This window comes from Pongo abelii, chromosome 8, assembly GCF_028885655.2.
Source record: "Pongo abelii isolate AG06213 chromosome 8, NHGRI_mPonAbe1-v2.0_pri, whole genome shotgun sequence".
In the NCBI taxonomy this organism is placed as follows: domain Eukaryota; kingdom Metazoa; phylum Chordata; class Mammalia; order Primates; family Hominidae; genus Pongo; species Pongo abelii.
The window spans coordinates 31,561,873-31,577,032 of record NC_071993.2 but is presented as its reverse complement, the minus strand read 5'-3'; the positions used below and the strand labels follow the sequence as shown (position 1 = coordinate 31,577,032).

Genomic DNA, 15,160 nt, shown 5'->3' with positions numbered 1-15,160 from the left:
GAAAATACTATTTGGTTTGTATTCAGTATTTAATTTCTTGAGAAATTAGAGGTACACTTAAATAATCTTTAAGGCTACTTCATTAACAAAATATGATATGCAAAATATGAGAAGTAGGCTTTCCACTGTCACTAATTCAGTCATTCAAGTGTTTATCAATTGCCTGTACAGCTTGATATGGATGTGACATTAGTGGCCTTATTTGGAAGCCACAGTTTTGGTGGCTGTATCTTAAAAGTGAATTAGAAGAACTACTGAAATCTAAAATGATTGGGATTTATATTGGTACAGTATACATCTTCTGAGACTGTTTCTCAGAAGTTCCGCCATTATTGCTTCAAGAAGGGAAAGAAAATTATGGATTTTCATTTATGTGATGGGTAAATGAAACCATCAGAAAAGGCAGAAGTAATTTTTTTGGCCTTTGGAATGAATCTCCTTCGATAGAATTCTTTTAAAATAGGATGGGCCAGATAACTGAGAGGGCCCGGCTTTGACCTCCTTCCACTAATGCTGGTTCAGCTGACTTCTCAAAGCACATTTTTATGAGTTGAGCTGATTATTGATCCATCAATGAATTTACCTTAAAACCAGGTCATGGAGAATGTCTCCCATAATATATTTTCTTGCAACTTCACTGTGATAAAAATTCTCAGGATGCTGTGGCTAATATCTAGATCTTAATGGTTATGTTGAATCCTAAACATTTTCAAGATATTTATAGATTTTTTCATCTCTACATTTCCTGAAAAATCTGTGAATATTTTTCATTAAATTAACTTGCCAAGAAAATTAAGGTTGGACACTGTGGCTGCAATATAGTCCTACATTTGTAGCTTTAAATGTTAAGGGCTTACCCCAACCCTTTACTCTTTGTAAGTATTCAAACATTCCTTTGGATAACAAATAATAAATTCATAGTGCTAGATATCCAGCAAGATGACAGTCTGGTTGCTTATATGAAGTACTTAAATATACACAATTGCAATTCCAAAGCCTTATTGCTTCATTTATCACAGGAAGTGCCAGAGTTCTGCAATATTTTGTAAGAAAAGCTACTCGACTTGCATGAACTCTCATAGGAATGACCATGAATATTATGCCAATTTCATCCTAAGTATTGAAGTTAAGGTTCTAAATGACATTTAATGGTATGATTTATTTTCTATCTTAAACTTTATAGGGCACAAAGCAAGATCCTATCCTTTCATATTGCTTTTTTATTTTTAAAGAGTCTGACTAATGATAAAAATCTAAACTTAAAAACTTTCAAATGATTTATGATATTTCATTTATTTTTCAAAGGATTGGGGTGTCACCAGTAAGCCTATTAGAATTGTAGGTTTAAAGTTCCTTGATTTTAAAAAAAGACCAGCTGCATAAACAAGTTTTGAGCTTTGTAATTTAATTCTATGTGATTTTTTTTAATACTTCAAAGTACCAAAGTAGGCAGTTTTTCTTAGGTCATAAATAGTTGTTTATGTCATTATGATTTCAAACTTTCAAGTACATTTTAAGATCTACTTTTTAAAAATATTGATTTTTTTAATTGTGTTCATTACAACCTCAGGACATTTCTTTCTGTCTACCTAAATCTCCCTTTCTTCATGGGCTGACAGCAACAAAGGTAGAACATGAAGAAACTGGAGGAAGCCTCCTTTTAAAAAATTGGAATTCTGTAGTCAAGTATATATAATCCAGTGTCTTTGAGAAGTGTTGTGAAACCACTTTAAAGCTGTTTTTTAATGATACTTTTAAGTTTGGGATAATTGTAAATTTGCATGCAGTTACAGGAGATAATATATGTTCCATGCACCGCTTACACAATCCTCCCAGTGGTAACATCCAGGATATTAACACTGATGCATTCTAGATCTTATTCAGATTTTCCTAGTTTTTCTCGACCTCATTTGTGTGTGTATTTATTTAGTTCTATCTAATTCTTATCAGATGTGTAGCTTCTTGTATCTACTACAGTCAAGATGAACATTTCCATCACAAAGATTCCATCATGTTGGCCTTTTATAATCACACTCATCTACCTTCCCACTTCCCACCCCTGTCCCTAACCCCTGGCAACCACTAATCTGTCCCCTATTTCCATAATTTTTCCATTTTAATAATGTTATTTAAATGGATCCTTAGATTTAACTTTTTTGATTTAACTTTTTTAAATTTAACTTTTTCATTCTCTTGAGATTATCTCGAGATTAATATTATTTCCTTGAGATTCATCCAACTTGTGTTTATTAATAACTTGTTCATTTTGATTACTAAGTGGTATTCCATTAAAATCAATTTTGATTTTTAGTTTATACGCACACATAAAATGTGAAGCAATAATGCAAAATATCAGTTTAAAAGGTGTTTAGGACATTGTTGAAATTAACCTATTAAAATTACATATTTTTTGTCATTTTAGTCATTTGGATTGGATTTGTCTATGGCTTAATATGCTAAGACTGAATGAATCATCACCTGTATACTGAACATATAGTTCCAGTGGGAACATTCTATTCCCTAACTCATTTTAATAAAAACTGTGAGGTTGGAGATACAAGAGAAGTTCCTTGTTCTTATTCCAGCAGATTTGCTATTTAGTTTTTTCTTTCCTTTTACAGCCTGTGATTACCCACATAACTCTCTTCATATAACCTGTTACCTAAGTAATTCTTCTTCCCCTTGTGCCTGTTTGCTTTTTCAACTAAATGATTAAGTGTCTTAATTTCTAGGCTGATTAAGATACTTCTTTCCTCCTTCCTCCCTAAATTCACGTACTCTTTCTCTGCCCTGAAAGAAAGGGGTAAGGTGATGAGTACCAAGAATAAAAGTATTTGGCTTCATGTGGGAGGCCGGAGAAGGCTTCCCTAAGGAGGATACGTTTAAGCAAAAATCTGATGGATGAATAAGAGTCAACTAGGAGAATAGGAGGAAGAAATAGCCTTTCAAACAGAGGAAAGAAAGGGCATGGGCAAAGACCCTGTGGTGGGAAGGAGCAAAGCAAGCAGGAAGAATTGGAATCAAGCCAAGTGGAGAATGGGCTCAGAGAACCAAGGGAATATATGGTATGAAATTAGACTGGAGAGGGAGGCGGAGTTCAGACCTTATAGGGCTTTTTAGGTCATATTTAATAAAGATCAGTGCTTATTCTAAGACTAAGGAGAAACAAATACAAGGTTTTAAGCATGAAGTTGACCAGATTTGCAATCTGTAAAGATCCTTTTGGCTGCAGCGTGGATGGTGCTTTGGGGTAAAGGGTGGAAGTGTCTTGACTGGTTACAGGCCATTTTAGTGGGGTACACTGGAGAGGATGGACCTTGGGGTAAAGTTATAGTGGTGCAGTTATAGAAAAGATAACAGATTTAATCCTTAAATCCCAACAGATATGTTGTATTAGAAATGGGAGAGGAAAGAGAACTATATTAAAAATAACTACTAGATTTCTGATTATAGCATTTAGACAGTGAGGGAATTCCAGCAGCAGATCACATTTTGGGAACATCATGCATTTCAGAGGTAGAACATTTCAGATGGCTTTGAGACACACAAGAGGAAAGGTCAAATAGTAATAATGATAATAGTCAATATTTTTGAGCATTTACAGTTATGACAGCATTTTTTAAGCTGAGGACATGGAAACACAGAAATGTTGAGAGACTTGTCCAATGTCAGACAGTAAGTGGAAGAAACAGGATTTGAATCTATGTAGTTCACCTCCAGAGCCCATGCACCTTATCATTCTGTATGCTGTCTGTGTAGACAGATATGGACCTACAGATATGTAGGTGTGGAGCTCATAGAAGGGGTCTGGACTAGAGATTAAAAGTACAGAACAAAAATGTTCATTTTTATTTACATCTCTTTGAAATGGATGAGATATCCTAGGGAGAGAATATAAAGTGAGACATGATGTTTACCTTGAAGCTCTTCAGCATTCAGTGGCCAAAGATGGCAATATAGGCAGAAGGAAAGACCAGGGACTTCTGATGGATATAAAATAAGAGAAAGGGGATGTTAGGGAGATAATGAACAATGGTGGTTTTACTGCTAACATGTCCAGTAAGATGAAGACTGAATGGTGTCTGTGGACAACTTTGACAGAAGGGTCTTGGAGGAGTGGCGTAGTGGGGCTCAAGCACATATGAGGAGTGAATAGGAGATGAGGCATGAAGTCAGAGCATTTAGGCAACTCTGTAGAGAAGTTTATTTGAAGCAGGAAGTGTCTAGATAGGCCTGTGAGCTATAGCTGGAGGGAGATGTGGGGCCAAATGGTTTTGTTTTGCTGTTATTTTAAAGGAAGAGACTAGGGTTTGTTTAAAAACCAGTGCAAAAAGATCTGCGTAAGAAGAAGAGGTTGATTATATAAACAAGAGAAGGAATAATTTTTTCATGTTGTTGGGAAAACGGGAGAGAATGGGATTAGGCATAGGCAGAGGGTCTGGCCTTTGGAAGGAGGAGGGGCACCACTTTTGTGTGTCAAGTCCGGAGTAGGAAGGACTGGAGCCACTTTGGTAGGTTGTATGTGATACCAGGAAGGAGAGTGACTTTCCATCAGATAACTTCTGTTTCCTTTGGAAAATGAAGGTGAAATGATCTAGAGAGAGCGTGAAGAGGAGAATAGTACTGAAGGTTTGAGGAGTTAAGGAGAGCAGGTTTAGTGTCAGGCATCAAAGAGGCTGGCTCTTGTGTTTCCAAAAATAATCTGGGCAGTGAGTTTCCTAGTTGACCACAAACATCCTTTTCTGAGCAGTTGCAGAGTTGGAGGAGATGAGAATTTGTAGGACACAGAGACTTAGGCTGCTCTAAATGTGGTTTCTGTATCGTGTGTGTCCGTTTCTCCTGAGAGTGAGGTCAGTATTAAAGCTGAGAAGGAGACGGGAGGCATGAGATGTTCTGTGGAAATTTTTAAACACATTTTTTTAAAGCAAACATCTGTAGTGATTTAAATTATTTTATTGAAAGTGTCTTCTGACACATCACATGTTATCTTACATTTTACTTATTTTAGAGAACAGTTTATTCACCAGCAAGGCTCTTCAACTGGCTTTTTAAGGACAGGGCCCCTATCTCACTAAGCAAGCTGCTGAGTGTGTGTCCCACAGGTATTCACTAAATAAATGGTGAGAAAAGCGCTAGATATTGCAACTCTGCTGGTACTGTGGCTACATTTTATTTGGCCAAGGGATTTTTTGCTTTATATTTTTTTGTAAACCTTACTAAATAGATGTTCTCATTTGAAATTATAATGATCTCCATTTTTTTAATGTGCCAAGAGAGTGATTTTCCCTTACCCAATTAAAAGTTTGATTTATTTAATGTAACTGAGAAGTGTGAATCATAAATGAAACATTATATGTATTTCTTTTTCATATGTTTTAAGTTATGAAAATGTATTTGCTTGAACTACCATATTCTAAGATTTTGATACATTTTGTAGTGACTCGTCTGGATGTTTTCTATTCCAGAAAATATGAAATTTTAGTTTCAATTTTTCATAAAAAAATATATTGAATATGATAGCTTTAATGTTAACTCTATTAATTTAGATTGGCCTAGGAACCACAGAATGCTTACACAAACATTCTAAAGAACATACTAAGAAATATTTTATTTTTACCATAGGTAAAAAGATGATGAGTTTCTCTAAATATAGGTGGCTTTTTTTTTTTTGGCCAATATACAAATAAAGATTCGTCTAAAGCTGGTTCTCTAAAGGTGTGGTATATCAATACTAACATATAAAGTTGCTTTCTGCCCCTTTGCAAGATTGTGTCTCCGTTCTTCATGCTGCCATGCCCCTGCTGAGACTCTCTTCATACTGACTAGATTGTTTTCTGTTTCAGTCAGGTTTTGAAGTGTTCGCATTTTTTTTTCTACTGTATCTTTGCCTCATTGTCCATCTATGGCTATAGGAAGCTCATCCTGGGAGTGGAGGAACAGATGTTCTGTCATTGCCACATTCTTCTGGACACAGACTGGAGGACTATAGGAATGTAAGCATTTGCTGAAACATAGTACTCTTTTCTGTTTCTAAGCACCTATTCATTATTGCTGTCATTGACCCTTATGTTCTCCATCTTTCCCAGGGTTCCTTGCTTCCTTCAATCTGTGATCACTTTAAGTATGGTCTTTCCTCTTCCCTTCACCTATAGTCTCAGGTGAATCTTCTTCCCCCTTTACCAAGTACACAAGGTAATTGTACTCTAACACCCTAGGAAAACCTGAAGTCTTTGTGCAGCCAGCCTGTCCTGGACAAGGGCAGAGAGCTTCAGGAGCTTGCCTTTCAAGAAGTACCCAGTTGAACCTAGGGAGCTTCAGTCCTCAGGAACAAATGTGAAAGAAGATCTAGCTAGACAAACTGTGAAAAGAATACATTTACCTGCCATGACCTTTACATTGGTTATGAGGATAGCTCAGAAGTCTCTTTGCATCACTATATGTACCCTACTTGTGTGGATATTTTGTGATATGGTCTTCAAAACTGGAACAAGGCATGGCATACCAGCTTGAAAGAATATTTTTAGATTCAGGCTCCATGGTGGTTACCATGTGACTGCTTAAGCCACAGCTGCTTCTAAAACACCTTTGCCATACTTAACTTTTTCTGATTTAATTAGATCATATAGTTAGTGTCATTAATTTGGGATGGAAGCACCCTTCTGTCATGACTACTGTGCCTCACAAGTTTGAAAATGATTCACCATGCAGTATTAAAAAGTAAAATGATTTTATTACTTTCATCAAGAGGCCATATGATACAAAGGTAGCTGTTCAGGATAAAGATGAAAAAGTGAGTAGGAAAAGAAAATTAAAGTTTTTTACTTTATTTCCTGAGATTTATTATTTCTGGCACTATTTTTGGATTTTGGGTTCTATATTTTAGAAGGTAAAATCTCAGTCGAGACTCGGGAGTTCTGTGTTTTATTCAATTAGAAAGTTTTGATGTATTTGGAAAGTCCTGTAATTTTCCTATTGTCCAAGTAAAAATGGCCATGATTCCATAGTAGAAGCTTATGGAGAATATGTGTGAAGGTACTGAAAGATGATTACATAATAATCAGAAACAAAAGTTAAGCATTTCTTTGGTTTTGTAACTTCATATAATTCAAGAGATAGTATTTAAGTCATATTCATGTATATATTTAAAAAATCTTAGTACTTTACTAAAGTGGTAAACTTTCATATTACACAGTTTGATAAGGCAAATATCTTTATGACTTTTGTGTAAGATCCTAAATACTGTTATTTTTTCAAAAAATATAGATGTGGCCTTAATGATATGCTAATAATACTGTTTTGTAGTTTTCTCTTAAAAGTTTGTAAATCCAGTTTTCTTTTTTTAGGTGTGTTGAAGAAAGTATGCACATCTTATCTTCTGAACATTTTGATGGAATTAACCACAAACTTCATGCAAGAACAGTAAAAGGTATTTTGTTAAATAATTTTTGCATATTGATGTAGTGCTCTTAATTTCTAGATTTGCCTCACAAAGGCCTACCTTAAATCAACTGCAATGGATACTGCTTCACAGAGTAGATTTTGTAAGAGAAGTTTCTTAATCATAAAATATATTTCTTCTGTACCAAGTCATATGATATTTCTTTCAGAAAGTGCTTGTGCAGACTAAATTTCAGTATTAGTAGTTGGAAATAACATCATTTATTTTCACCATGCACTTGTATATATTTTTATATGCAGAGTACATTGTAGTCATGTATTTAAAACATGCCCATGAGATAGATATGAAATTAATCAGGAAAGATAGGACAGCTGCATTCATTTCCTACCTTGCTTTCCTTGGAGTTCTTCAGAATAGATGTGTTTAAGAGCAAATCCAAAGCGAGCACCTTACTGTGCATACCTCTTACCATTAGGATGATATTAAATGGCATGGTGAGCCCTTAAAAAGGTAAGCACCCTCTTGAGAACGCCAGAATAGCTTGAGCTCCATTCCCAGATCCAACACTATAAGCCACATAGACCTAACAGACATCTGTAGAATACTCCACTTAAAGAACAGAACACACATTCAAGTGCATACGGAACACTCTTCAGGATAGAGTATTAAGACATAAAATTAGCCTCAATACATGTAAAAAGGATTGAAATGATACTAAAGTATGTTCTCTGACCACTATAGAATACAATTAGAAATAAGTAACAAAAGGAAATTTGGGAAATGCACAAATATGTAGAAATTAAATGATATACTCCTAATTTGGGAAATGCACAGATATGTGGAAATTAAATAATATACTTCTAAATAATCAGAGTCAAAGAAGAAATCACAAGGGAAAATAGAAAATATCTTGAGATAAATTAACCTAAAGCACTACATACCAAAATTTATGGGCTGCAACTTTAAAAAGCAGTGTTTAGAGAGAAATTTATAGCTATAAATCCTTATTTTTTTCAAAAAAAGAAAGATCTCAAATTGATAACCCAACTTTTCACCTTAAGAACCTAGAAAAAGAAGAGCACACTAAACCTAAACAAGCAGAAGGAAGAAAATAATACAGATGAAAGTGCAAATGAATGAAATAAAGAATAAAAACAATAGAGAAAATCAATAAAAGCAAAAGTTGGTTCGAAAGATCAGCAAAATTGATGAACCTTTGGCTAGACTAACCAGGGTAAAAGAATAATCAGCAGTGAAAGAGGGGATATCACTACTGACTCTACAGAAATTTTAAAAAGGTAATTATATGCCAAAATATTTGGTGACTTAGATGAAATGGATAAATTCCTAAAAAACAAAAACTACCAAAACAGAGTCAAGAAGACAGAGAAAATATGAACCTATAAGAAGTTAAGTGATTGAATTATAATTTTAAAAATTTCCCCCTTCACACACACAAAACCCAGGCCCATATGTCCTCACTGTGAATTCTACCAAAAATTCAGAAAAGAATTCATACCAATCTTTTACAAACTTCTCCAAAAAATACAAGAAGAGAGAATACTTCCTGACTGATTCTGTGAGGCCAGTGTATTACCCTGATAAAAATGGACAAGACAACAACAACACAAGAAAACTATAGACCAGTATCTTTGGTCTATAGTTCTGATGTAAAAATTCTTGGCCAGGTGTGGTGGCTCACACCTGTAATCCCAGCACTTTGGGAGGCTAAGGCAGGTGGATCACCTGAGTTCAGGAGTTCAAGACCAGCCTAGCCACCATGGTGAAACCGCGTCTCTACTAAAAATACAAAAATTAGATGAGCATGGTGGTGAATGCCTGTGATCCCAGCTACTCTGGAGGCTGAGGCAGATGAATAGCTTGAACCCAGGAGACGGAGGTTGCAGTGAGCCAAAATTACACCATTGCACTCCAGCCTGGATGACAAGAGCAAGACTCTGTCTTAAACTAACAAACAAAAATTCTCAACAAAATACTGGAAAATTAAATCTAGCGACATATGAAAAGCATTAAAACCAAGACCAAATGGGATATATGTAAGGAATGCAAGATTGGTTTGACATATGAAAAATCAGTGTTAACACCACATTAATAGAATAGAGAACAGAAGTCACCTGATAATCTTAATAGACACAGAAAAGCACTTGACAAAATCTAAGTCCCTTTTATCATACAAACACTGAACAAACTAGGAATAGAAGGGAACTTCCTCACCCTGATAAAGAGAATCTACAGAAACTACACAGCTAACATCATACTTAATGGTGAAAAACTGAAAGTGTGCCCTCTAAGATCAGGAATAAGACAAGAATGTGTTATCTTACTATTTCTATTTAACATTGTACTGGAGGTTCTAAGCAGGACAGTTAGGTAAGAAAAAGAAAAGCATCCAGATTGGAAAGGCAGAAGAAAAACGTTCTCTATTTGTAGATGACATCTTGTATGTAAAAAAATCTTAAGGAATCCACTAAAAAATTCTTAGAACTAATTAATTAATTCAGCAAGGTTGAAAGATACAAGATCAGTATAAAGATCAATTGTATTTATATACACTACCAAGGAACAATCTGGAAATTAAGAAATAAAACTGAGAAATTAAGAAAAGAATGACATTGGCAGTAGCATTAAAGAGAATAAATATGCAGGAATAAATATTTACAAATAAGCAAAAGAAGTGCAAGACTTGCACACCAAAAACTACAAAATATTGTTGTGAAAAATTAAATACCTAAATAAGTGGAAAGACATCTGTGTCTTTGAATTAGAAAACTCACAATGTTAAGATAGTAATATACCCCAAATTGTTCTAGTTTCAATGCAATCTCTCTGAAAATTTCAGCTGCTCCTTTTGTAGAAATTGACAAGCTGACCCTAAAATTAATATGGAAATACAAGGAATCCATAATAGCCAAAATAGTATTGAAAAAGAAAAGCAAAGTTTGAAAACTCCCCATTCTCAATTTCAAGACTTACTACAAAGCTATAATAAATAACAGTGTGGTAGTGGCATAAGGACAGACATACAGATCAATGGAATAGAATTAAGGGTCTAAAAACAAACTCTTACATCTATGTACACTGATATTCAACAAGGGTACCAAGACAATCCAATAGTCTTTTCAGCCAGTAGTCTTTGGACAACTGGATATCCTCACACAATATGTAAAAATTAATTCAAAATGGATCAAAGACCTAAATGTAAGAGATAAAAACAGTATGAAACTCTTAGAGGAAAACATAGACTGAAATTTTTATAACCTTGTGATAGGCAGTGGTTTCTTAGATTGATACCAAAAGCATAAAAAACAAAAGAAAACTACGTAAGTTGGACTACACTAAAATTAAAAACTTTTGTACTGCAAAGGACACCATCAAGAAAGTGAAAAGACAGCCCACGAAATGGGAGAAAATATTTGCAAATCTTATATCTGATAAAGAACCTGCATTCAACGTATATAAAGAACTCTTACAACTCAACAATAAAAATAACCCAATTAAAACTGGTCAAAGAAATTGAATAAACTTTTTTCCAAAGAAGATCTGCAAATTGTCAATGAGCACATGAAAAGATGCTCAACGTCATGAGTCATTAGGGAATAGCCACAATGAGATACTGCTTCATGCCTCGTGGGATGGCTGTAATTTAAATATGGAGAAAAACAAGTATTAGTGAGGATTTGTTGACATTGGAAACCCTATACATTACTGGTGGGGATGGAAATGGAAAACTTGTTTGGAAAACAATCTGGAAAATCCTCAAAAGGTTAAACATAGAGTTACCCTAAGACACAGCCAGTATTTATATTGTAAACCTCTTCCATTCCTATGTGTAACACTGTGAAGGGGTAAATGTTACAGTATGTGAAGTATATCACAAATAGCTCCTCCTAGATGGTCTGTTACTGTGCCAAATTCTTAGGGTACCATATGAACACAAAGGGGTATGAACCCTACCCCCTAGAGCTTCTTGTCTGTTAGGAGTATGAGACATTACAATTGTGGTAAGTACCATCAGGGAAAGATACAGGGGCCACTAAGATTATTAACAGGGATATCTGAACCTAGGTCAGGGACAGTTCTCTTAAGGAGGTGATTTTCCCTTGTGATCCGAAGGATGAATCCAAGTTATCAAGGCAAAAAGGGCATAAGATAAGAGGGATTACAGGAAGTGGGGGGCCAACATGTGTAAAGACTCTGTTGAGAGAGTCACGGGGTGTTCAGGAAATGGAAGGAAGGTCAGTGTGAATGAGACAAAGAAAGTGAGGGGGTGAGGAGTGCAGGGTGCATCTGAGAAGAAGGTCCAGACCAGAGTGTGCACAACCTCATCAACATGTTACGGCTTTGAAAGGTTTTCAGTCTAGGGTGACACATTCTAATTTGTGTTTTGAAAACATCACTCTGGCTCTGTCAGTTAGAAAAGGGGCAGGAGTGGAAGTGGGAGGGACCAGTGAAGAGTACTCATGGTCTAGGCAGGGACTGATAGAGCAATTTGCACCAGACAGTTGGCAGTGGAGATGAGGAAAAGGGGACATATCTGAGGGCTTTTTGGAAGATAAAATTGATACTATTTGGTGGAAGCCAAGATAGGGGAAGTAAGGGAGAGAGGTGTAAGGCATGGCTCCCAGACATTGGACTTTGGAAAGTGAATGAGTTGGAGGGCTGTTTCTAAGCCAGAGATTTTCCTTCATGATAAACTTTGTTATGAACAACTTCAAGTAACATGAATGGATTTTGTTCTGTTGATAAGTATCTCTTTCTTACCAAGGCAGTTGCATATAACACAGAATTATGTGATTTGCTGATAGCAAATATTTGGGGAGAGTACAAATTTCGGAAAATTAGACAATGTTTTTTATTTGCCAGATGAATTTTGCTCTGAGAGTCTCTGTTGTTCTAGTCTGTCTCGTGTGTCATCTTTTTTTTTTTTTTTAATGTGGCATGAGTTGTTTTTAATTTGTTGTGCTATTACTAAAGTTCTGAGGGCTACAGTTAAAACATTCCAATTTCTCCTTTCCATCTTTATTGATTCTCAAGATTTTGCACAGAAAACTCTTTGGGGGCTAGAACAGCAGTAATTGCATCACACTGTTTTCAAGACTTCAAGTTTCAAAAGCAAATCATTAAAAAAAAATACAGTTCCTGATTTGAGTTAGATACAGGGACAAAAAAGTAGCACATACTTGAAAGTTACATGGTCTACAAATGGTGGCTATATTTTCCTTGGGAGAGTAGTTCTGTTGGTATATATTTTTTAAATACTCAAAAGGCTCAACCTCAAGCAGTAATAAACACAAGCAAAAGTCCTGTGTCTTCTTATAATGTGTTTGGCCTTGCTGATCCTCCTCAAGTGCTGTAGAGATCATCTGTCATGTGAGTGTCCTCATTTTTATGTAAGTAATGAAAGTAGACTCTGAAATAATTTTCTGGCAAGTAACTACCTTCCAATGAGAAATATCTGGACTGAATGTAGTTTTAGAAATTTCTTATTTCCTTGGCCAGCCAAAGTCTTAAAATGCCAAGTTCTTTGGGGGATGCTTTTATTTCCCAGTTACGTAGAAGCGATGGTGTTTTCTTATAACTTCTAAAAGCTGAGAGGTGACAGCGTGCTGGCAGCCCTCGCAGCCCTTGCAGCCCTTGCTCGCTCTGGGTGCCTCCTCGGCCTCGGCGTCCATTCCGGCCGTGCTTGAGGAGTTCTTCAGCCCGCCGCTGCACTGTGGGAGCCCTTCTCTGGGCTGGCCGAGGCCGGAGCTGGCTCCCTCGGCTTGCGGGGAGGTGTGGAGGGAGAGGCACGGGCGTAACTGGGGCTGCGTGCAGCGCTTGCTGGCCAGCCAGAGTTCCGGGTGGGCATGGGCTTGGCGGCCCCGCACTCGGAGCAGCCGGCTGGCCGGCCCTGCGGCAGGGCAGTGAGGGGATTAGGACCTGGGACAGCAGCTGCGGAGGGTGCGCCGGGTCCCCCAGCAGTGTTGGCCCACTGGCACTGCGCTCGATTTCTCCCCGTGCCTTAGCTGCCTCCCTGCGGGGCAGGGCTACCTGCAGCCCGCCATGCCTGAATCTCCCCCCTCCGCCGTGGGCTCCTGTACGGCCTGAGCCTCCCCGAGGAGCCCCGCCCCCTGCTGCACGAGGCCCGGTCCCATCTACCGCCCAAGGGCTGAGGAGTGCGGGTGCACTGCACGGGACTGGCAGGCAGCACCACCTGCAGCCCGGTGGGAGATCCACTGGGTGAGACCAGCTGGGCTCCTGAGTCTAGTGGGGACTTGGAGAACCTTTGTGTCTAGCTAAGGAATTGTGAGTACACCAATCAGCACTCTGTGTCTAGCTCAAGGTTTGTAAATGCACCAATCAGCGCTCTGTGTCTAGCTAATCTGGTGGGGACTTGGAGAATATTTATGTCTAGCTAAGGGATTGTGAATGCACCAATCGGCACTCTGTGTCTAGCTCAAGGTTTGTAAATGCACCAATCAGTGCTCTCTGTCTAGCTAATCTGGTGGGGACTTGGAGAATCTTTGTCTAGCTGAGGGATTGTGAATGCACTCTGTATCTAGCTCAAGGTTTGTAAATGCACGAATCAGCACTCTATGTCTAGCTCAAGGTTTGTAAATACACCAATTGACATTCTGTATCTAGCTGATCTAGTGGGGAGGTGGAGAACTTTTGTGTCTAGCTCAGGGATTGTAAATGCACCAATCAGCACCCTGTCAAAATGGACCAATCAGCTCTCTGTAAAACAGACGAATCAGCTCCCTGTAAAATGGACCAATCAACAGGATGTGGGTGGGGCCAGATAAGAGAATAAAAGCAGACTGCCGGGGCCAGAGTGGCAACCCGCTGGGTACCCTTCTACGCTGTGGAAGCATTGTTCTTTTGCTCTTTGCAATAAATCTGGCTGATGCCCACTCTTTGGGTCCACATTGTCTTTATGAGCTGTAACACTCACCGGGAGGGTCTGCAGCTTCACTCCTGATGCCAGTAAGACCACGAGCCCACTAGGGGTAACAAACAACTCCAGAGGCACCACCTTAAGAGCTGTAACACTCACCGTGAAGGTCTGTAACTTCACTCCTGAGCCAGCAAGACCACGAACCCACTAGAAGGAAGAAACTCCAAACACATCCGACCATCAGAAGGAACAAACTCCAGACACGCCACCTTTAAGAACTGTAACACTCACCGTGAGGGTCCGTGGCTTCATTCTTGCAGTTAGTGAGACCAAGAACCCATGAATTCCGGACACATTTTGGCGACCACGAAGGAACCATCGCCTATCGCCGAGCGGTGAGACCATCGCCTATCGCTAACCGGCAAGACAATTGCCTATCGCCAAGCGGTGAGTACCATCGGACCCCTTTCGCTTTCTATTCTGTCCTGTTTTTCCTTAGAATTCAGGGGCTAAATACCAGGCACCTGTCGGCCAGTTAAAAGTCACTAGCACGGTCCCCTGACTAAAGACAGAGGTGTCAGGCTTTCTGGGAAAGGGGTCTCTAACAGCCCCTGACTCTTGGGAACATCAGAAGGAACAAACTCCGGACATGCCGCCTTTAAGAACCGTAACACTCACTATGAGGGTCCGCGGCTTTGTTCTTGAAGTCAGTGAGACCAAGAAGCCACCAATTGCGGACGCAAAGCCACATTGGCGACTTAACACTACACTGAAATAAATTTTAATTTATACCCTAAAATCGTTTTCATATGATCCCTGAAGAGTTCCACTTGCATTTAGGATGCCAGCACACAGAACCAACT

The 15,160-nt window shown here is 38.1% G+C and overlaps 1 protein-coding gene across 31 annotated transcripts in view; it reads left to right on the top strand.

Annotated features, from left to right (window-relative positions):
• Positions 1-15,160, top strand: part of ZNF438 (zinc finger protein 438) — a 182,378-nt gene that overhangs the window by 111,204 nt on the left and 56,014 nt on the right. For 17 of the 31 annotated variants that reach the window (XM_054521480.2, XM_054521488.2, XM_054521484.1 and 14 more), the window contains 2 exons: positions 5,848-5,993; positions 7,344-7,426. In XM_054521480.2, the coding sequence (XP_054377455.1) occupies positions 5,848-5,993; positions 7,344-7,426 (229 nt within the window). 31 annotated transcript variants of the gene reach the window in all.